Genomic DNA, 23,266 nt, shown 5'->3' with positions numbered 1-23,266 from the left:
CACACCTGTACAGACATCTGGATGTTATCCTGTAAGCCAGGAGCCACTGCTGTCAGATTCTGAGCAGGAAGGCATAATGAGTTCTGGATCCACATGGCAGGGGGTGGGATGGGAATGAGAAGGGATGTGTGGGGAGGGGAGTGTTAACTACCCTGGCACCCACATAGGAGATAATTTGGCAAAAGTCTAGGAGGAAGATTTCGGTGTCCTGGCCTTGAACTGTGGTGACCCTGAGCAGGGTGGGAAGGCCAGCCCAGCTGCTTGGTGACTGTGCCGCCAGTTCCCTACAGGGCCCTCAGTACAGGGCACGGTGGGTACCAGAGTCAAATGAAGACACTGATAGTAACTAACTGAACTTACAGGATTGTTCTGAGAATTTAAAGTGTTAATAATAAATACATGGAAAGCAGAGAGAACAAGACCTAGTACATGATAATTACTCAATGTGCATTAAATATTTTTGTCATCATTATCACTATCATTATTGTGGTTAAGAACAAGTCATTTAGAGTAAGATAAACTGGTTTGAATCTGGCTCTGTGTGCTATGAGCTTCCTACACAGATGATGATGATTTTAAACAATAATAATGTTAAAACATATTGGGTGCTGCCATATGCCAGGCCCTACATATACACTTTCAATATATTAATTCCTTGAACCCTCAGACTTTTGAGATAGGTTACTATTATTATCCCCTTTTGACAGATGAGGAAGGTGAAACACAGAGATGTTAAGATATTTGTCCTGGCTGGGCACAGAGGCTCTCACTTGCAATCCCAGCACTTTGTGAGGCCGAGGCAAGTGGATCACCTGAAGTCAGGAGTTCAAGACCAGCCTGGCCAACATGGCGAAACCCCAGCTCTACTAAAAATACAAAAATTAGCCAGGTGTGACGGCGGGCGCATGTAATCCCAGCTACTCCGGAGGCTGAAGCAGGAGAATCGCTTGAACCCAGGAGATGGAGGTTGCAGTAAGCCGAGATCTCGCCACTGCACTCCAGACTGGGTGACAGAGTGAGACTCCATCTCTAAATAAATAAATAAATAAATAAATAAATAAATAAATAAATAATGTTTGTCCAAAGTCAAACGGCTGTGAGTGATGACGTCAAAATTTGAACCCAGGCAGTTTGTACTTTTAGCCACCACCCTACTGTTATAAAGTCAGGTGGTGTTAGTGTTGGTTAAGGATCACCCTGAGTCAAATGTAGGTCATGTGATTGCACAAAAATACATTGCAAAGCCAAAGGGGACCATCGGCACGGCCAGCTTTCTGAATTCCCAAACTAGGAGAGGTGGAGAACCGGAAGAGCCTTAATTTGGAGGTGCAGTAGCAGAAGCTACCACTAGAGGGATTTGCAGGCCTGGAGCAGAATGGCCACCCAGTGGCCAAGTGAGGGCGGTACCTTCAAGGAGGACCTGAATCCTTCCTTCCTCATGTCTCTCGCCTGATTTCCACAAGCCCAGGACACTGACTAGGGGCCAAAAAGGAACAGGGAAGAAAAGAGAGCCACAGGGCTGAGTCTGGCCCCCTTGGCCTCTCTGGGCTTCCCTCCCCACACCCCTGTAGGTACACTCACTTCAAAGGAGATGGGCACACGAACAGTGTCCCTGACCTTGACCGTCAGCAAGTCCTTGGTGCTGGAGTCCACAAGGAACTTAGGACAGACTGAAACACACAAGAGGACTGGTTACCTCCCTTCTGCCTCCCAGTTGGACCCCAGCCCCAGGTCCCCAGCAAGGCAGGGCTGGAGGGGAAGAATGAGCCAGTTGGGATGCTGAGATCCCAACACGTTGGGGCCTCTAAAGGACTGGAGTGCAGCTGGGAGCAGAATCTTCAGGGGACACCCCAGGGGCTGGTGGGGAGATGCTAGCAGGGGAGGGACAGGAGCTGAGAAAGGGACCCCGCAGGGAGAGGGGTGGACTAGGCTGGAACAGAGGAAGATGCTGATATGTGGCAGAGCACTTATGTTTTGCAGAAGAGATAGACACCAATCCAAGACAGGAAGTGACTTGCCTGAGGTCACACTTTGTTCGGGAGAAAGCCAGGACAAGATTCTGGGACTCTGGACTCCATGTGCTGTGTTTGTGTCTCCCTACTGTCACAGTGATGACTAGGGTCAGCTGGGGTGGCCCAGTGTCAGCTTGGGTCAAAGGCAGGTCAGGTGCTTGTAGTGGTTAAAGCCCAAAGGGAAAGACAATCCTCTTTTCAATAATAATGGGGACCTGGGCATGTCCCATTCTGAACGTGAACCACAGGAGCTGAGCTGCACTTAGGCCTTCTAAGGCCATGTGCAGGAAGCAGCCACTCTCTCTCCTAGATAACATCAACTTTGGAATCTCCAGGTTTAAATCCTGGCTCTACCACATACCATTGGTGACAACGTGGGCAAAGTACCTTGAACCTCGGTTTCCTTCTCTGTAACTTCAGAATAGAAACATTAATGTTGTAGTATAGTTATGAGTCGTAATGAGAAAACATTTCTAAGAAGGGACTGCCTAGCCCAGTGCCTAGCACCTAGTAGGTGCTCAATAAATGTTACTTCCTGAAACTGAGGGTGGAGATCCTGGCTTAGCAAGTGCATGGCGGCTACTCAGGGGCCCCCTCTCAGGAGGAGCTTGCAGGGCTCAGAGGTCGGGGAAGGAGGCAGCACTCACCAGTAACAGGCATGGCTTGCACTAATGTGTCCAGGGCAGTGGGCTGGCTCTGACCTCCTTCATTAACTGCTGTCACCCGCACAAAGTAGCCCTCTCCAGGCCGAAGGCCCTTGGCCGTGTAGGTGGTGACTGGCACGGTGCCCGCATGGCACGGGAGCCACTGGAGACTGTCTGAGCCACACAGCTCCACCACATACCCCTGGGCTTCGTCCCCGTCCTTGGTGTCTGGCCCAGCCCAGCTCAGAGTGATGCTGGTGTTCGATGTGTCTGTGACTTGGAGATTCCTCACCGGCCCAGGGGGTCCTGCCAGGCAGCATGGGAGCGTCAGGAATGGCATCTCCTGAGGGAGGCCACTCAGTGTGGATTTTGATTAGCCTTCCTTGTGGGAGACTGGGAAGTTTTTCCACTTAGCAATTCTGCCTTTAGATTCTTCCTGAAGCACCTACCTTGTTCCAAATTCTTACTGTAACCAGCACTTTGTCTCCGTTATGCACACAGATCCCAGGCCACCTCTCCCAGGAAGCCTCCCCCAACTCATTTCCCTCATTCATTCACCAACCTGCCAAATGCCTTCTCCTAACTATCCTTCTGTAATTCCAGAAAACCGAGATTTTAGTTGATGACCTCTTGGGTTCCATTATCCCGTAAGACTGGACTTCTACATGTTTTTATTCTGGACTCTAAACTCTTAGAGTCAAGACTCTACCTTTCGGGTACTCAGTGCAGGCTTCTTGTTCTCCACTTGTTACATGAGAACAATAATAATAGCCCCACCTACCCACAGAGGTTTTAGAACAAGCAAAAAGCACAATGAGTGTGGAATCACCTGGTGAGCTTAAAAATACTGGTACCTAGATGCCACCTCAGAGATTCTGATTTAATTAGTCTGGGGTGCAGTCTAGGCATCAACATTTTTAAGAATTTTCCAGGTGTTTCTAAATATGTGATGAAGTTTGAAAACCACTAGGCTAGGGCAGTAGTTCTCAAACTTTGATTAGTATAGAAGTTACCTGGGGATTTTGGTAAAAATACAGACCCTTATTCAGTAGGTCCGGGGTGAGGCCTGAGATTCAGCATTTCTCATAAATTCTAATAAGATTATGTTGCTGGGCCATAGGCCTTGCTTAGCAGCAAGAATCCAGAAAATGTAGTGATTGCTGTGGCTGCTGTTAGACACTGCTTATCCTATCCATTGTCTCTACTTCCCACCACTGATAGGAGAGATTAATAGGCTGTGGGTCCACAGCTCATGCCTGTAATCATAGCACTTTAGGAGGCTGAGGCAGGAGGATAGCTTGAGACCAGGAGTTCAAGACCAGCGAGACCCTGTCTCTACAAAAACATAAATTAGCACGGTGTGGTGGCACATGCTCATAGTTCCAGCTGCTTAGGAGGCTGAGGCAGGAGGATTGCTTGAGGCCAGGAGTTCAAGGCTACAATGAGCCAAGATTGCATCACTGCACTCCAGCCTAAGTAAAAGAGTGAGATCCAGTCAGAGAGAAAGAAAGAAAGAAAGAAAGAGAGAGAGAGAGAGAAAGAGTGTGAGAGAGAGAAAGAAAGAAAGAGTGTGAGAGAGACAAAGAAAGAAAGAAAGAGAGAGAAAGAAAGAAGAGAGAGAGAGAAAGAAAGAGAGAAAGAAAAGAAAAGAACAGAGAAGAAAAAGAAAAGAAAGAGAAAAGATAGGACAGCCTTGGTCCATTTGCAAGGAGTAAGTTGCATGGGCCAGCTTTCGTCCCCCATCCCTCCATTCCACACCCTGCCCTTCCTAGGACTAAAACTCAGATACCACTTGAACAATGAAACTTACAGAATGTTCCGGTCTTGTTGGGTTCATTCAAACAGCCTGAACACCTGCAATGGGCTAGGCTCTGTGGGGCACAGAGGTGCTCTCCAGGTGTTGACCACCTGGCCCATCCAGCAAGTGTCAGAAATGTGCTGCTCCCCAGAGGACTTGGTGTAGGCAGGCTCATTAGGGGATGAGAAATATAGAACAGCATTTTCTAAGCTGTATGCCTTTGACGCTTTTAATAGGTATTTTGTGAAAAAGCTAGATTTGGATCAAGGTTAGGCAGGTTTTTTTCCCCTGCAGGACTTGGAAACATCATAGGCTCACATCATACACATCTTTGGTCACAGACACTTTTTGCTATTCCTGTTGTTCTCAGAATGTCTGTTGGCATCTCTCGATACACTCCATGTTCTCAAGACCACAGGTCTCAGATAGGAAATGCTATCTCAGACTGTAAGTTTCTCAAGGGCAGAGACCAGGATTGATTCACCTACTTCCTGGCACAATGCTGGCCATTTAGTAGGTGATGGGCAAATATTCATTGGATAGAGAATTGACGCTGAGCTTCCCCTGTCATCTGCTCTCCGCCCTGCCTGATGGGCACACGGGGGTGAGTGGATGCTTATGGGACTGGAGCAGGTGGGCCAGATTGGGGGCTGGCCTGCCGAGAGGCCAAAGAGTAAGTGAAGTGATCCTGAAAAGAACTCCCCCTTTTTATTTTGTTTTATTATTATTATTATTATTATTATTATTATTATTTTTGAGACAGGGTCTCCCTCTGTCATGCAGGCTGGAGTGCAGTGGTGCAATCATAGTTCACTACAGCCTCCAACTCCCGGGCTCAAGCAATCTTCCTGCCTCTGCCTCCCAAAGTACTAGGATTGCAAGTGTGAACCATTATGCTTGACAGGGAAGGAATCTTCTAATACCACTGCCTGGCTTCTGGGCCTATTTGATCTCAATATAGGGGCCCTAAGATGTGGCTCACCCGAGAGGCCTTTTGATTTTTATATCTCAGCCCTCCTGATCATGTCCTTCAAGACTGCCCCGACCTGTGACCTGTGACCTTCCATCAAGTCCCACCCAGCTTCAGGGCTATCCCATGCTCACCCCCACCCCCATCCTGGGTTGGTTCCCTACTTACTCATGGGGTCCCGAGCAAAGACGGCATCTGATGGGGGTCCAGGCTCTCCAGGGCCTGGGGGAGCCACAGCTGTGACCCGGAACTCGTACTGACAGCCCTGCCGCAGGTCCGCCACCGTCCACCTCCTCTCTGTGAAGAGCCCGCTCGTGTGAGTCCCACCCGGATGGGGCTGGACGTGGGGAGATAGCTTGGGTGCCTCCAAGTTCTGAAGGAGACCAAGCCTGGGGTCCTAACACGTTCCTCCCTACAGCCCTCCACCCGCTGTGACTCAGTTCCCTCCAAAGTGGAAAGAGCACTGCTCAGGGCGTCAGGGGCCTCGGGTCCCTGTCTGGTTCCACCACTAACTTGCTGGATGTTCTTGGGCAAGTACCTTAATCTCCCTGGTTGTCTCTGCCTTACAGAGTTGCTGTCATATTTAAATAAAGCAGGATAACTAAATAGTGAAATCGTAAGGCTGCCCTTTGTTCATCTCTCTTTCCAGAGATAAGGAAACTAAAGCCCTGACAGGCCTCAGCTTCTAAGTAGCAGAGCCATGACCTGAACCCAGGTCTCCTGGCAAGCTGTTCTGAGCCCGTTCTTCCCTCCTCAAACCTGGACTTCTGCAGCACGCACGCAGAGCAAAGAAATGCTAAGGGTTACCAGAAGACCCCTCGCATCTGCCCAGCCCGTTGGCTTTTCCAAGTTCTTTCTGATCTCAGAATGCAGTTTGTTTCTTAGGAAACTACTTAGTGGGGCAGGGGACCCTCCTCTCCACTTCATGGATGTGGAAATTCAGATCTAGAGAGGAAGTGAACTGTCCAAGGTCAAGGCAAGAAGTGGAGGGGCCAGGGCTAAGAGCTTCATCTCTGGCTCCCAGCTGGGATTTCTGAATCAGGGCTTCTTGACCTTAGCATGATTGACATTTTTTTTTTGCCAGATACTTCTTTGGGATTTTTGAGAGGAGGGGGTGGGTTCTGTCCTGTGTACTGTAGGATGTTTAACAGCATACCTAACCTCTTTGCACTAGATGCCAGTAACATCTACCCTCCACTCAGCTGTGACCATGAAAAATATCTCCAGATACTGCCAAACCACCCTAGATAAGAACCACTGTATTAAACCAATCTGAACTGACAAGTTCCTGGCATCCTGGAGCCAGGAGCGGTCTAAGGAAGCTCTGGAAGCCAGGACAATGCTCACCAGGCACCAGCTGGTCGTTCACTGCTGTCCAGGTGTTGCTCCCCTTCTTACGCCTCTCGATCAGGTAGCCCAGGATGTGGGCGCTGCCAGGGCCCCTAGGTGCCGTCCATGTCAGCGTGATGCCCTGGCTGGAGGCTGACAGGATGGCTGGCGCGGAAGGGGCCTTGGGGAGAGCTGGGGGCAAGGAAGATTCCAGTCAGCCAGAGGCCTTGACAGGTGCCGGCTCACGGGGAGCCCCTGGGGGTAGGAGGCAGGGGCATCTGGGGCAGGCCACACTCCTCCCTGTCCTGGCGAGTGTCGGGGCTGAGCCAGCCCACCCTAGGTCAGTGTTCCAGCTATTCAAGGGAAGGAATGAAAAGACAGAGAAGGCACCGTGGCACCGTGGCCTCGAAGCCTAGAGCCAGCCCTAAGGCCCCTCCGCCTCGGGTCCCCTGATAGGATGTTGGAGGTGGATGCCCCTCTCTCCCTGGGGCCCGAGACAGTAGGCTTTGCTGGCCCATACCCTCACTCCCGGAGACTCTGTAAAACACTTCCTCATCTGGGTGCCAGATCCCAAATGCAGCTGAGGGAAGGAGTCTCCAGAGTGCTATAGAAGGGCCTCCGAAGCCCTGAGCACAGGCTGGTGTCATTCAGCCTCTGGGACAGCCTGCCCTCCTTGGCACAGCGGGGAGCCCAGGAGTGTCCTCCACCCCCAGCCCCAGCCTTTTCTCTCACCCTCAGGAGCCACCAATGTCTCCTCGGACTCCAGGGCCTCGCCAGCCCCCTCCGAGGTCACAGCCCGCACTCGGAAGGCATACTTCCTGCCTGGCTCCACATGGGCATCCGTGAAGGTGGTGCTGTCAGCGGGGGCCTCGCCCACCTTCAGCCAAGTGCTCCTGCCAGCCTGCTGTCTCTCCACCATGTAGCACTCTACAGGCTGGCCCCCATCATCCCTTGGGGGCCGCCAGCGGAGGCAGACACCAGCCCTCTGGCAATCCTGAACCTCCATGGGGCCTTGTGGGGGATCAGGCTTGTCTGGGGATCCACAGAGAAGAGCACGAAGAGGAGGGGTCAGAGGAGCTAGATGGGAACAGCGCCGCTCCCCGCCCCCCTTTGCCACTCATCAGTGGATAAGCCTGCAATGGGGCAGACTGTCCAGAGAGCCTTGGGCATTACCCAGAGGGTCACACACTCTTGAGACGTCCCCACCCCCAACACATATGTGCACCCAGGGATGTGCCATGGAATGTACCAGCCCGTCCCAGCTCCACCGTCCGGGGGCTGGTATGGGCACCTGCTCGGCCCACAGCAGTCCTACCTTGCTGGCACCACTCAGGGCTGGGGACCACCATCCTACCCAGCAGCTTCCTGAGGGCCCAGTGCATTGGGGTCAGAGAAGCATAATCGGCTCCCCCCCACCCAGCAGGAGCCCGGCTGTGTTGATCTCAACTGCTTCTTCCTAAGCAGTCTGAGCAGAATTAGGGGTAGGTCTGGATCTTAAACAGCGTGCAAATGAGGATCAGAGCCACCAGAGATCACACCCCAGGCCTGCCCTTGATGGCAGGGAGGGCCCAGAACCCTGGGAACTCTCAGGCCTTGGTTGGGGGAAGATGGGGTTGGTACCTATGACTTTCAGGGTGAGCTCGGCCTGCACAGAGCCTCCCTCACTCCTCAGCGTCACACTGTACTGGCCACTGTCCTTCCTGCCTGTGCTGGGGAGGCACAGCCGCGTGTAGCCGTCCCCCAGGTCCACCTGGGCCTCCTTGTCACCACTGCCCACCACCTTGGCCCCGTCCTTTCTCCAGGCAGCCTGAACGGGGAGGTGGCTCTGGAAGGGGATCTTCACTGTCACCGGCTTCCCAGCCTTGACCACCAGTGGCTCTCTCAGTTTCTCTGTCACATCTGGAGCAATGGTAGGGGAATCTGGAAATAAAACAAGAGAGTCAAAGACCAGAGCACTGGGCACCGGGGAATGCAGAAAGGAGGACGCAGAGAAGGAAGTCTGGGGGAAGATTAAGGAATCCCCTGCTCTGCCACAAAGGGAAGGGGCTTCATCTGCAGCGGGAGAGACCAGGCTTAGACCTCATCAAGGACTTCCTGACAAGGAAAGAGCTAAGATGCTGGAATAGACAGAGTATGAGTTGGCTTTTTAAATCATCTTCTCTGGGGATGAGATTAGATACTGGCTGCAGAGTAGCCACAAATTCAGGTGTTTTAAAGCAAGGCATATCACCTGGTACAAAGAGACTATGGGACAGGGCAGGGCAGGGCTAGGCCTTACCCTGGACGGTCAGAGTGGCCTCACTCTGCTGGTCACCAGCTACAAAGGTGTACCTCCCGGCTTGGGTCCCCTGCACGCGCGCGATGAAGAGGCTGTGCACGAGACCATCTTGCTTAAAGATGACTCCATCCTGGGCGGTGAGCTGGAGACAGGGCCACAGCAGGAGAAGGTCACCCCATTCCCATCCCAGCTCCTCCAGGCCAGCTAACCAGAGCCCTTTACAGATGCTGGGATCCTGATAACAGCTGTGTGAATGGAATGCTTACTGTGTGCCAATGCTCTCTGTGCTTAGCACCTTATTTAATTGTCTAACAATCTTATGAAGTAAGTGCTATTATTAGTCCCACTTCATAGATGAGGAAGCCAGACTGTTCACCAGCTTGCTTGAGGTCACATAACTGGTAGTGGCAGAGCCGGGATCTGAAGCCAGACCTAGCTGATACTGAGCCTCATGCCCTGAGTCACTTTGATGTTTCTCTTGGGGTGACAGCTTTAATGGAGGACAGGGAGGTTGTGCAGGGAGACGAGGGCCCCCTTCTGGTAGGGATGAGAAGATGGCATTTATACAAGCCTTTGAAGGATGGGTAGGATTCAGCAGGTATGGGTATAGAAGAGGCGTTTTGGATGGTGGAAGAACAAGGGGTGTGCTGCAGGGCGTAGGATACACATCATTTAAAAATCCAATTTTATTTTAAACACACCAAGTTATTGGCTATTTAAACTTCTCCTGAGGTGGATACATTAGTAAAATGAAGAATGAAAAAATCTTTCTTTCAAAGCCTCTACCCTCTTCTTGTTCTCTGCTTTACCTCTGTCCCTCCTGCTGGTAAAGAGAAGCTGTGAGGGGAGGCAGTACCTTGACGCCATCCTTAAACCAGGTGCCGGGTCCCAGGTCACTGGTGAGGATACAGGAGAGTGTGGCAGCCTCCCCCTGCTGCACCTTCATGTCAGCCAGGCCCTGGGAGAAGTGGCCTATGGGGCCGGGAGAGACACAGAGGGGGTCGCCAGAGCTGAGCCTCCCAGGCCATGGCCTGCGCTGTGCCCTGCAAGGCCACCATGGTCCTGCCAACTGGGCACAGCTGGTGTCAGCAGGGCTGGTTCCCAGCATCTATGCTGCCTTGGTGCCAATGCCCTGGTCTTCCTAGACAGGAGCCCAAGCATTGCTGCTTTTCTCAGCAGGACCTAGGCTGGTCCAGGAGACCTGGGGTGTAAGGTATACGAAGGCCCCCTTCCTCCCGCCGCTGCAAGTCACCCAGGTGAGAAGTCTGGTAACCCACAGAGAGTTGGGTCAACAACTCTGGTGCTGTGGACATAAGGTTTCAAGAGCAAAGAGGTCTCCTAGGAGAACTCTGAGTCTTTCACAGGCTGGACCCCATCTTCATAAAGAGGAAGAGGTTGCTTCCTAAATTTGCAAAAGGTTCCTGAGAATGGGGAGTACTGGCAGGGACAAAATCCTGGGGCTGGGGGCAGAACTGGGACAGACCCAAGCATCCCAGTGGCCAGGGAGCTCCCCACTGTCTCTAGCCCATGGGAGCCAGCTTAGCAGAGAAGCACCTACCTCGGGCCTCCTTGGAGAAACTGCCAGTGCCAGGCTTATATCTGGATGTGGAACTCTGGGTAGCATCTCTCCTCTCTCCATAGATGTCCAAACTGCCATCTTTGCCACCTTTCCTGCTACCAAGGTGACTGGGGGGCTCCCGGCTCTGATCTTCACTCAGCATCTCCTCCAGGCACCCCCGGTTCTCCCCCATAGACTGCCATCCCATGCTTCCAGCCTCATCCGCTCCCCTTCTCTTTCCTCCTCCCACCTCAGCCCCTGACTGTGCCTGAGACCTGCTCCTAAGTGAGCCAGGCCTCCTGCCTGACCTCCCAGCCTCTTCCACTCCCTGTACCTCATCCTCCTTTAGGGCCCCAGGATCCTGGACCTCACCATCCTCAGCCTCCAGGGACCCCTGTTCCCCGAGGGACCTCTTTCCTCCTCTCTGTCCCTTGCCTAGCTGAGAGCTCAGGTCCTGGGTCCCTCCTGACCTATCTCCAGAGGCTCTTCTGCCAAAGGGACCATCTAAGCCATTCCAGGCTCCCTGAGGTCCTGACTCCCCAGGTTTTGGGATGACAGCATTTCCCCGCTCAGTAGAATTCCCCTTGCCCAGGATACCTGAGTCCTCTGCACCACCAGAACTGCCCCTTCCACGACTTGAACCTTTGCTATCCAGGGACCATGGGCTTCGGCATCCACCAGCCACCTCTTGGCCTGGTGCACCCTCCCTGCCCTTTAAGCCCCCTGGCCCTTCATGGATCCCACCAAAAGCGGCATCTTTTTCCTGCAGAGAACCGGAAGCTCTGGAGCCTGCGGGCTGCTTCCCAGCACCTACGCTGCCTCGGCTAAACCCCTGGTTTTCCCAGTCAGGAGCCCAGGCATTGCTCATTCCTAGTCCATCAGCAGGCCCTGATGTTGACTTGCCCCTTTCCCCAGGCATAGAGCTGCTGTCCAGATCCTGGCCTGTCCCCGCTGAGCTCCTTGAGCCTATCCTTCTGCCTCCCAAAAGTGAGTCCCCGCCTCCCTGAGATGCCAATCTCCCCTGGCCAGCAACTCTACCCCTGTCTGTCATTCCTGGGCCTGCTTTCCAGATGTCCTGTTCATGTCCAGACCCCAAAGCAGCCATTGCTGCCCAGGTTTCACCTTCTACTGCCCCCTTGCCATCAAGAAACCCAGAAGACCCCATGATCCCTGCTTGGTCTGGAGACCTATCCTTTGCCCTGGGAGCCCCTCTGTCCCTAAAAGACCCTGGAGTCCCAGAACTATCTTGCCATTCTTTGACATCTGGTTTTCCCTCGTCACCAGCAGCCTCCAAGGCCTCAGGGATCCCTGAGGTTCCATAGCCCCCAAGATCTTTGGTGGAGCCTCTCTCATCTGAAAGAGTCTGTGGCCCTCCCTGAGACCCCAGCACCCCTGGGCCCCTGGGGCTGTCTCTCTGTGCCATGCCACCTGCAGTGCCCAGCATTCCAGCCATCCCAGGTTCCACCCCAGGTCCTGCCCCATCCACAAGCCCTGTTTCCCTGGCTCGCTCTGGACCATCCTTGCAGCTCGTGCCACCCTCTGATGCTACCCAATATCCTGACCTGTGCCCCATGGCTTTGTGGCCTCTGGGTCCAGCCTCATGTCCTATTCCAGCTAGTGAGCCTGGTACTCCAAGCCTCCCTGAACCATCTCCATAACCCATCTCACCCTCTGGCCCCATTTCCCCAGATCCTCCTGAGCCTCCCCTATAACTGACCTCACTCCCTGACCCCATGCCACCAGTTCCCCCAAAGCCTTGCCCACAACCTGCCTCACTCCTTGACAAAATGTACCCAGAATCCTCCAAACTACCCCTAGAGCCTGCCTCACTCCCTAATGGAATCCTCCCAGAACCCCCTAAAACATTCTTATAACCTGCCTCACCTCCTGAACTAATTTTTCCAGAACCGCCTAGACCATTCCTGTAATCTGTATAACTCCCTGAATCCATTCCCTCAGGAGCTCCCAAATCCTTTCTATAACCTGCCTCATCCACTGACCCCATTTCCCCAGAACCCCCTAAACCATCCCTAAAACCTTCCTTACTCCCTGAACCCACTCCCTTAGGAGCCCCCAAATCCTTCCTGTAGCCTGCCTCATCCACTGACCCCATTTCCCCAGAACCCCCTAAACCATCCCTAAAACCTTCCTTACTCCCTGAACCCACTTCCTCAGAAACTCCCAAATCTTTCCTAGAGCCTGCCTCATCAATTAACCCAATTTTCCCAGAACCCCTTAAACCACCCCTGTAACCTGCCTTGCTCCCTGAATCCATTCCCTCAGAAACCCCCAAATCCTTCCTGTAGCCTGCCTCATCCACTGACCCCATTTTCCCAGAACCCCCTAAACCATCCCTAAAACCTTCCTTACTCCCTGAACCCACTCCCTTAGGAACCCCCAAATCTTTCCTAGAGCCTGACTCATCAATTAACCCCATTTTCCCAGAACCCCTTAAACCACCCCTGTAACCTGCCTTGCTCCCTGTGCCCATTCCCTCAGGAGCCCCCAAATCCTTCCTGTAGCCTGCCTCATCCACTGACCCCATTTCCCCAGAACCCCCTAAACCATCCCTAAAACCTTCCTTACTCCCTGAACCCACTCCCTCAGAAACCCCCAAATCCTTCCTGTAGCCTGCCTCATCCACTGACGGCATTTTCCCAGAACCCCCTAAACCATCCCTAAAACCTTCCTTACTCCCTGAACCCACTCCCTTAGGAACCCCCAAATCTTTCCTAGAGCCTGACTCATCAATTAACCCCATTTCCCCAGAACCCCCTAAACCATCCCTAAAACCTTCCTTACTCCCTGAACCCACTCCCTCAGAAACTCCCAAATCTTTCCTAGAGCCTGCCTCATCAATTAACCCAATTTTCCCAGAACCCCCTAAACCATCCCTAAAACCTGCCTTACTCCCTGAACCCACTCCCTCAGAAACCCCCAAATCCTTCCTGTAGCCTGCCTCATCCACTGACCCCATTTTCCCAGAACCCCCTAAACCATCCCTAAAACCTTCCTTACTCCCTGAACCCACTCCCTTAGGAACCCCCAAATCTTTCCTAGAGCCTGACTCATCAATTAACCCAATTTTCCCAGAACCCCTTAAACCACCCCTGTAACCTGCCTTGCTCCCTGAATCCATTCCCTCAGGAGCTCCCAAATTTTTCCTATAACCTGCCTCATCCATTGACCTCATTTCTCCAGAACCCCTTAAGCCATCGCTATAACCTGCCTTGCTCCCTGTGCCCATTCCCTCAGGAGCCCCCACATCCTCCCTATAACCCAACCCCATTTCCCCATAACCTCCAGTCCCATTCCTATGACCTGACTCATCCACTGACCCCATCTCCCCAGGACCCCTTAAGCCACCCCTATAATCTGCACCCATTCCCTCAGGAACCCCCAAATCTTTCCTATAATCTGCTTCATCCATTGGCCCCATTTCCCTGGAACCCTTTAAACCACCCCTATAATCTGCATTGCTCTCTGAACCCATTTCCTTGGAACCCTGTAAACCACCCCTATAATCTGCCTTGCTCCCTGAACTTATTCCTTCAGGAGCCCCTAAATCTCTCCTATAATCTGCTTCATCCGTTGACCCCATTGCCCCAGAACCCCCTACACCATCCCTATAAGCAGCCTTGCTCCCCGAACCCGTATTCTCAGGAGTCCCCAAATCTTCCCTGTAACCTTCCTTATCCACTGACCCCATTTCCCCCGAACCCCCAATACCCTTCCTACAACCCGGCCCATCTGCTGATCCCATTCCTTGGAGGTCCCCTGAACTCTCTCTAAAGCCTGCCTCACCCCCTGGTCCTGTACTCCTAGGCCCAAGGCCCCTTGACCCTCCTCCATAGGCTGTTCTGACCCCAGTTCCCTGAGGCCCTGGCAGTTCTGATCCATCCTCATAACCCAGCACATTGCCAGCCCCATAAGCCCACTGGCTCTCAGAAGCAGCCCCGGTGTGAGTTGCGAGTGCCTCAGGGTGCCTGGGATCATCCCTGTAACGAGCTCCAGCTCCACAGGCCCTAGCACCAGGGCATCTTGTCCCATCCCCCTCACCCACTTTGCTCCCTGCCCTCAGAAGCCCTGGTTCCATGGCTTCTGGACCCCCAGAGCCATCTTCATAGCCTCCTTCTCCAAAGGCCCCCAGGGCCTCTGAGGCTCTGAAGCCAGTCTGACTCCAAGGCCTTATTCTTCCAGAGCTCTCTGGTTCTGCTTCCACACATCCCATCCCAACAGTCTCCACTACTCCAGGGGCCTTGAGACCACCTCTACCCACAGACCCCGTCATCTCAGGACTCCCTAGGCTGCCATCTGAATGGTGCCCTCCCCTAGGGCCCATGCCACCCTGGCGTGCAGAGGCCCAATTCCTGATGTCATCCACGGGTGCTCCATCAGGACCACCTGAGCCATTCTTAAGACTGGCAATTCTCCCAGACCCTCCTCCTGCAGGGCCAGATTCTTCATTTCCTGACCACACTCCCCCAGGCACCCCAGAGCCATTCCTGTATGCACCCCCTTCCTCAGACTCCATTCCTGCAGGTGCCCTAGGGGAAACTCTACAACCAGCACCATGGCCAGACCCCATTTCTCCTGGAACCCCTGAGCCATAGCTATAACCAGCCCCGCTTTTAGGGCCTATTCCCCTAGAATATCCTAAGCCACCCTCGTACCTAGATTCCATTCTCCCAGGACCTTCCAAGTCATCCTTATAGCCTCTGGGTCCTTTTACTCTGGAGCTCCCTGATCCATTCCAGAAATCTGGTTCAGACCCTATTGACCCAGGACCTCTTAATCCTTCCGTATCTCCTAGTATCCCCCCAGATCCCTGAGCACCCAGGCCTGGAGACCTACTTAGCCCACGGCTTCTGGCATCCACCCCCTGACCAGACTCTGTCAGTCCAGCCACCTGGGTACCACCCATACCCTCTTGCCATCCACTGGGTCCCAGCACTCCAGACCCATAGTGGGCTCCAGTTTTTCTGAGGCTAGATGGTGTGTCATCCCAAGGACTTGTGCCCTTAGATTCTATTCTGCCAACACTCCCTGCTGCTCTGTGACCTGCTGTCCACTCCTGGGAAGACTGGAAGCTTCTGGGGTCATCCCCTATCTCACCTGAGGCCCAAGCTGTTTCCTGGTCATCCCTTCCCCTGAGCTTCTGTAGGCCACCTTCGCAGCCTCTGGGGTCTCCTGGGCCTCCAGGGCCAGTTTTATAGACACTTCCTCCAACTGCAGATTCCCCCCTGCACAGACCATCTGCCTCCTGCAGTGAGTCTTCCACTTTGATCTCAGGACTCCCATCTCCCAGACGGAATTTTCTACCACCTGATATTGATGGTTCCTGGAAGTCCTTGTCTCCAAGTGTCTGTCCTAGAAACTCTCCTGACCCGCAGTAGCCCCAGGCTTCCCCATAGTCAGTATGTCTACCTCCCTGAGAATCCCAGGATTCAGGGCCCATACCTGCCTTGGAGCCAGAACCTCTTCCTCCAGTAAACTCCAGGGTGCCAGGACCTCCCGCCCCATTGCTGTCTCCAGCTTCTCCCAGGCCAGTCCCACTACCCCACACTACTACTCCTCTCCTTCTTTCCCTACTTGGAGCATCCCCTCTGTCCATCTCAGCCAAGCTGTCACCCTGTGAAATCTTTATCTGCTTTCCTCTTGGCCAGGACCCTACAGGATCAGACTGGTAGCCCTGCATGTCACTCTTTCCTCTCCCAGGTGTCAGTTGAGCATCCCACAGTTGCTCCGGGGCATGCCTATCCAGTTGTCTTCCACTATCCCCTCTGTGCTCCTTTCCTTCCCTGCTGCTCCCCAGTCCTCCAGCCTGGAGCGGACTGGACCCAGCCTCCCAGCCTCCTGCTGTCCTCCAGCATTCATCACCGTTGCTGTCTCTGCCACGATCTTGCTGTCGTTTTTCTGGGAGGCCCAACCCTGACTCTGAGCTCTCTCCCTGTAGATAGGGCCTCTCTGCAAGGCTTTCAGCCCAGCCTCCCTCTCTGCCAGATTGACTTTCCCTGGGAAGAGTGACTCCGCTTCCCTCTGCTTCTAGAAAGCCTTCGCCTTCCTGTCCAGGGCCCCAGGCTGAGACAGCTGCCCCCTTGTCTTCCATCAAGGAGTAGCCATGTCTGCCAAGGCCATCCCTGTCTGGGCTGGCTATGTGCTGGAACCCAGAAGCCATCCCTGCCCCCTCAAGGGAGCCCCCACTGGGGTCCTGCTCTCTGAATTTCTCTCCCTGGCTGTTGATGCTCCCAGACTCTTCTGCTCCTGAGGCCTGGGCTCCTTGCCTCTGTAGTTGGTGGTCAGCACTTGTGGACTGAAGGTCTTTATCCTTCCCAGCTTCGGTGAGTGTTTATTCATATGGAAGATCAGTGCCCACATGGAGAGACAAGAGAAAGTACCAAAACTCCTGTTAAATCCGGCCAAAGCACCTGCCTGAGCCCAACTGCTTGCCTGACCTACGCTTCCCCAGGAGAGAAGCAAGCTGACCACCTGGCAAGGCAGCCAGGGTGTTCCAGGGATGGATGGGTGAATCCCATCACCACCTCCCCCAGTCCCATACCCACAGGCCACCCTGCTACAGGCTTCTTGAGGATTTTGGAGAAAATGCATAAGCCAAAAGTCATTTGTTTATCAAACTGCCGCAGCAGGTGCATGGTTTTTAAAATATCAACTTGCTCTATCACCTGCCTAACTTATGTCCAATTTACACTTTCCTGGGAACATCTTGAACCCAAATTTCAATCCCCAGGGAGGTTTGAGAGTGCGCTCTGGTCTGATGCAGGGCCTTCTCACCCAGACTGAACCTGGGCCACTGTCCCAAGGCTGCCTAGGACCCTAGAGCCATCTGTGCCCCAGAGTAATTCCAAGAGACCCAGTGGAGCAGACACAGCTGAGAAGGGTTGGGTTGGCCATGAAGGTCTGCACAGCAATGGGTGGAGAATAATCTAAGGAGCCTTCCTTATTCTCTCTGAGCAAGGGAATCGTTCCAGAGCAAATGGCTGACCAGAGGAAATCCCACTGCCTCGCCTTCCTCATGCCTCTGCAGCCCCGAGGTCTTCCCTGGAGGCAGAGAAAGACAGAGATGTGAAGCACTCACCTTCAACCACCAGCCAGGCGCTGGAAGTGTAGAGCCCAGTGCCCAGCGAGTAGGGGCCCATGTCTGAGAAACGGGCGCCCCTCACCACCAGCCGGTGGGTCAGCCCGTCGGGGGACACAAACACTTCATATTTGTCACTGGGGTGGAGTAGCCGGTGCCGGAAATGCCAGGCTGCACTAGGGCAGGGGCTGGAGAAGGTACATTCGAAGACTGCGTCACCGTGCTCCTCACAGTGGGTCTCCGCCAGTGGGACCACCACTCTTGGGGGTATGGCTGCCAGGGAAGCAAGAATGGGGATATCAGCTTGATGGTATGACACAGTGTGACCTGAGGCGGCAAGGCTGGCCGTTCAGAAATCCTGGCTTAGACCAGCTCAGCCACAAACTCCCTGTGTTACCTGAGATAGGTCTCCTCTGGACCTCAAGTATCAATTCCCCCTACATAAAATGAGGGGTTAGAATTATGAGCAATGAGGCTTATTTTCAGCTCTAGGATTCCATACTTCTAAACCCAAAAGTTCTATTTGGGGACAAGGTGGATGCACGAAGAAAACCACTATGCTAAGAGCCAGTACTTTATCTTATTCATCCTTTATCTTATTCATCCAAGTAATAATTACTTACCCCCAGGTAAGTATTATTAATTTCTTCTTACAGGTGAGAAAACTGAGGCTTAAAAAGTTAAATAACTTGCTCCAGTCTTATGCAGTTAAGAGAAACCAACATTCACACCAGGGTCTGGCTGACTCCCAAACCCGCACTCCTTTTCCCAAACTGCACTGTTTTCAGGCTTCTCAAAGTCCCATCTGGGCACCTCCCCACTGCTGGGACACATAACCTCCTTTTCTCTCCCCCAACCTTGATTTAGCCATGTTCTTAGGACATGCTCCCTTCCCCAGGCCTCTCCTTGTCCTTTCAAGAACCCCCTTGAGCTGGCAGGTTGCTCTGAGAGTGATGTGGACACAGGTACTCATGGGGATGGCACAGAGTTTGATGAAGGAGGAGTGGCAGTTCCTAGATAGGGAAGGAATACAGGAAGCAGAAAAGGAAAGGTCTGTATGGAGTGCGAGGATGCCTAACCCAGAGATTCTTGCTAGGGCTTTGTGGGAGATAAGGACATGCAACAGAAAGGAGTTCTAGAGGCTATGCAATTAGTCTGGATCTGATCTGAAAATAATTGGTGGCTGCAGAAGGTCTGAGCAGAGGCATGACACATATGTTCTGTGTCTGTGACGGTAATTCAGTAGAACCCAGCTCAGCACCAGGAGAGATAACTTGCACCAAGGCTTTGGAAAACAGAAAGCATCAAAATTTGGCCATCTAGGTATGTGTCCGTCTCCCAGTTGTCTTTGCAGCTGGGGCCACATCACATTTACCCCCCGACACACACATTGCACCAACATGGACTCCACTTCTCACAGATCTCCCCGACTCCAACTTCGGCAGTGTAGACCACTCACCACTGGCCTCCAGTTCTGTGGAGAAGACCACAGCATCCTCCACCTTGACCTGGTAAATGCCAGAGTCCTCAGGCCTCAAGTCTTGGATCTGGAACTCATAACGCTTTCCCAGCCGGCGCAGGCAGTGCTTGGTCTGGTTGTTGAAGCCATAGGGGATCATCTCACCATCCTAAGGCCAGAAAAGGAAGAGGAGGTGGGCCTCAGCGGCTCCTCAGTGCTTCCTGCCCCAGTCCCATTCTGGCTATAACCAGCAGTTTTCTCCCATAGGCCCAATCACCAGACAACAGATTCCTGGAACCATAGAGGAGCTGGGATGGGGTGGACAGCAGGGCCTGGAGGACATGGGAACAGGGATTGTGAGCTGGATGGGAATCCATGCTCTAGGAATGTCCATGGAGTGAAAAGTCTGCAAGTGTTATACAAAGGGGCACCTAAAGTTGCTGACATTCCAGCTCAGGCTATGAGTAGAGTTACTCCCCAGCAGCCCTGCGAGGATAGCAGGGGAGGCTGGACATGACACCAATGGCCCACGGGCCCTAGCTCAACTTATTCACCAACAGGAACTTGCAGAGAATACCATCAGATATCCATAAGGCTCTACAAACCCAGTAATCTATATGCATACCTACTTTAAGCCCTAGATAGGTTTGCTACTTGCTGAATATTAACAACAGCTAATACTTATTAGGGGCCCACTGTGTGCCAGGCACTGTTTTAGGTACTTAGGACACATCAATGCCTAAAAAAAGATTCCTGCTCTCACTAGCTAAAATCCTATGGGGGAAAAATATAAATAATAAATGTCATAAATAAGTAAATAATTTATGTTAGAAAGAAATAGAACTGGCCGGGCGTGATGGCTCATGCATGTAATCCCAGCACTTTGGGAGGCTGAGGCGGGTGAATCACTTGAGGTCAGGAGTTCAAGACCAGCCTGGAAAACATGGTGAAGCCCCATCTGTACTGAAAATATGAAAAATTAGCTGGGTGTGGTAGCAAACACCTGTAATCCCAGCTACTCGGGAGTCCGAGGCAGGAGAATTGATTGAACCTGGGAGGGAGAGGTTTCAGTGAGCTGAGATTGCACCACTGCACTCCAGCCTGGGCAACAGAGTAAGACCCTGTAGAAGGAAAGAAAGAGAGAGAAAGAGAGGGAAGAAAGAAAGAAAGAAAGAAAGAAAGAAAGAAAGAAAGAAAGAAAGAAAGAAAGAAAGAAAGAAAGAAAGAAAGAAAGAAAGGAAGGAAGAGGAAAGAAGAAGGGAAAGAAAGAAAAAGAAAGAAAGAAAAGGAAAAAAGGAAGCAAGGAAGGAAAGAAGGAAGAGAGAGAGAGAAAAGGAAAAAAGGAAAGAAGGAAGAGAAAGAGAGAAATAAAGAGAAGAGAGAACCAGGGAACAAAAAGGTAGATATGGGTCCAGGGCTCCTGAGTGCTAGGACGGGGCTGGAGGGACATAGTGGAATCACACAGAGTGGCCAAGGGAAGGCTCTCTGCCATAAAGGAATGAGCCCTGTTGATATCAGGGATGAGCATGCCAAGCAGAGGGAACAGCTGGGGCAAAGGAACAGGGATGAGGCCAGTGGGGCAGGAACAGAGGGACAAGGGGAAGAGAAGCAGGAATGAGCAGAGAGGTGAGGGGAGGGGCAAGTCACGCATGATGTCATTTAGCGCTGCAGTACACCGTGAGGCGGGTCCTATATTATCCCCAGTTCACAAATGAGGAAACTGAGGCATGGGGAAGATAAGTATCTTGTCTGAGGTCACACAGCTTATAAGTGATGAAGCTGGATGAGTCTGGCTACAGAACTAGGCAAATTTTACCAGCTCCTCCCCACCTGCCGCTGCCCCCATCTGGTTGGCAGGTAACTACTCCTAGAGCCCAGGTAGGGATGTATGAAGTCTCTGGAAAGAAAGCTCAGATGGAAAGGGGTGCACTTTCTCAGAACCCTCTTTTCACCCCCATGCTCTGGTGTTAGACACAATTTACAGAGAGTCACAGGCCCAGCTGGAGAGACTGGTTGCTCAGTGTGAGATAAGAAGTCCTTGTGGATGGATGGTCTACACCAGGGTTTGGCCCAACTCCAACCAGGAACTCCATGGGATGAGGGGCTCACCATTTGTGTGCTCTGGTTGTTCCCATGGAGGAATTCAGGGTACCCACAGTTCTCTCCCCACTAGACCTGCAGCATCCCTGCCAGATCCCCCCACTCATAGCCCCTCCAGCCTCACCTTATACAGGTAAATCTTGCTCTGAGAATCCTTGAGATCCAGCTCCAGGTCAAACTTTGCAATCCCATCCTTGGTGACCCTGATGTGTCTTAAGCTGGAGATGGCGTTGATGTACTACAAAGCAGACAAACCCACCAGGAGAGTTCATGAAGTTCTCTCTTCGGGGCACTCCAAACCCTCATAGGTCCTGGTACCATCCCAGGCCCACAGCGTCCCAGATGAGCATGCATTGGCCCCTTTTACAAGTGGGGAAAAGCCCCTCAAGGAAGGAAATTCTCCGAGATGAGAGATCAGATCAAGAAGACAACCAAGAAAAGACCCCAGGTGCCCAGGTGCTAGAACACAGTAGGGCATTTCAATTCATCTGTACTTCTAACAAACACTAGTTGAACACCTACTGTGTGCAAAGCTCTGTGCTGGGTCCTGTGTCAAAGCCAATGAGAAAGCTTTGAGGAGAGAAGGCTGAGACCCTAGGTGTAAGGAAACTTATCCTTCAAGGGGATAAGATACTATTTTCAGGGTAATGAAAACGAGTTGTTTTCTATTTTCAGAAGAAAAATTAGACTTATGTTATAGTTAAGTTAGACACAGGGAAGAAATTCCTGTACAGCTGATAAGATTCTGGGATCAGAGTGCTAATGGGAACTGTAAAATTCCCTTCCATGAAAGCCTTTAGAAATAAACCAGGTAGCTGGGCGCAGTGGCTCACGCCCGTAATCCCAGCACTTTGGGAGGCCGAGGCGCGCAGATCACGAGTTCAGGAGATTGAGACCATCCTGGCTAACACGGTGAAACCCCATCTCTACTAAAAATACAAAAAGTTAGCCGGGCGTGGTGGCAGGCGCCTGTAGTCCCAGCTACTCAGAAGGCTGAGGCAGGAGAATGGCGTGAACCCAGGAGGCGGAGCTTGCAGTGAGCCAAGATTGTGCTACTGCACTCCAGCCTGGGCAACAGAGTGAGACTCCATCTCAAAAAAAAAAAAAAAAAAAAAAAGGAGAAATAAACCAACGAGGTACCGCCCCCCCCCAATCTGGTGACAATGATGATAGCAAAAATCGAGCCCTTACCATGTATCAGGCACTAAGCTAAGTACTTTAAGTACATTCTCTCATTATCCTCCCAATAACCCTGCGAGGTAGGCATGACTATAATTCCCATTTTACAGATGAAGAATCCAAGATACAGAGGCCCTAACTCTTCCAAAGCTCCAGAGTTTAGTAAGTATCAGAACCAGGTTGCAAAGGCAGGACACCAACCTGGGATCCCAAGGCCTTAGCCAGATACCCCATTGGGGACTAGATGGAGACAGGCCCCTCGATCATACTTGGTTTCCTAAGTTCTGCCTCCAAGCCCACCTCCAGGTGTGAGGCACCTATGGTCCAGATATGTGGGGTGGGCATGGAGTGAGGGGTGGGCATGGAGTGAGGGGTGTCCATGGAGTGAGGCACCTGTGCCATCTTGTCCTCCTGCTCCTTCTTCATCTCCTGTAGCTTGCGCAGCATGCCACGGTAGTCGACGATGCCGTACTTCATGCAGATCTGTTCGTAGTCCTTCCTGTCTGCCGTCATCAGCAGCTGCCATACCTGCTCAAGGTCTATCTTTTTCTCAGGGGCTGGTGGGGCCCTGGGGAGCAAGGCCAGCCAGTCAGAGGCCAGAGGAACCCCTGCTCCTTTGTTGGCCACCTGGCTCTGGTGCCCCAAGTAGTTCTAGGAAGCTGCTCTATCTGCACTCAAGAAAATACAGAGCCTGGAATCTCTGGGACTGACCACTTTTGGGGCCAGAAGGATTCAGAGATGGGTGGGGCGAGCCTCAGCCTCACCCCACAACTTTCAGGAGAAATGCTTCTAACAACCTGTATTGTAGATTTCTAAGTAAGATGTCTGGGGAAAGTGGGTGTT

At 52.4% G+C, this 23,266-nt stretch overlaps 1 protein-coding gene across 1 annotated transcript in view; it reads right to left on the bottom strand.

The window, feature by feature from the left end:
• LOC105484954 (immunoglobulin like and fibronectin type III domain containing 1) overlaps positions 1-23,266 on the bottom strand; it is a 34,470-nt gene that overhangs the window by 4,232 nt on the left and 6,972 nt on the right. Inside the window, exons 7-19 of the mRNA XM_011747063.3 lie at positions 22,817-22,991; positions 21,369-21,482; positions 19,145-19,313; positions 17,686-17,958; positions 10,590-16,925; positions 9,888-10,003; positions 9,032-9,173; positions 8,374-8,673; positions 7,486-7,785; positions 6,772-6,945; positions 5,593-5,721; positions 2,660-2,962; positions 1,582-1,670 (exon numbers count right to left, since the gene is read on the bottom strand). Coding sequence (XP_011745365.2) covers positions 1,582-1,670; positions 2,660-2,962; positions 5,593-5,721; positions 6,772-6,945; positions 7,486-7,785; positions 8,374-8,673; positions 9,032-9,173; positions 9,888-10,003; positions 10,590-16,925; positions 17,686-17,958; positions 19,145-19,313; positions 21,369-21,482; positions 22,817-22,991 — 8,620 coding nt within the window. The remainder of the gene's footprint in view (positions 1-1,581; positions 1,671-2,659; positions 2,963-5,592; positions 5,722-6,771; positions 6,946-7,485; positions 7,786-8,373; positions 8,674-9,031; positions 9,174-9,887; positions 10,004-10,589; positions 16,926-17,685; positions 17,959-19,144; positions 19,314-21,368; positions 21,483-22,816; positions 22,992-23,266) is intronic.

The sequence above is a fragment of the Macaca nemestrina genome, chromosome 1 (genome assembly GCF_043159975.1).
Source record: "Macaca nemestrina isolate mMacNem1 chromosome 1, mMacNem.hap1, whole genome shotgun sequence".
Taxonomy (NCBI): domain Eukaryota; kingdom Metazoa; phylum Chordata; class Mammalia; order Primates; family Cercopithecidae; genus Macaca; species Macaca nemestrina.
The sequence above is the reverse complement of the archived record's forward strand: the minus strand, read 5'-3'. Positions and strand labels throughout refer to the sequence as shown.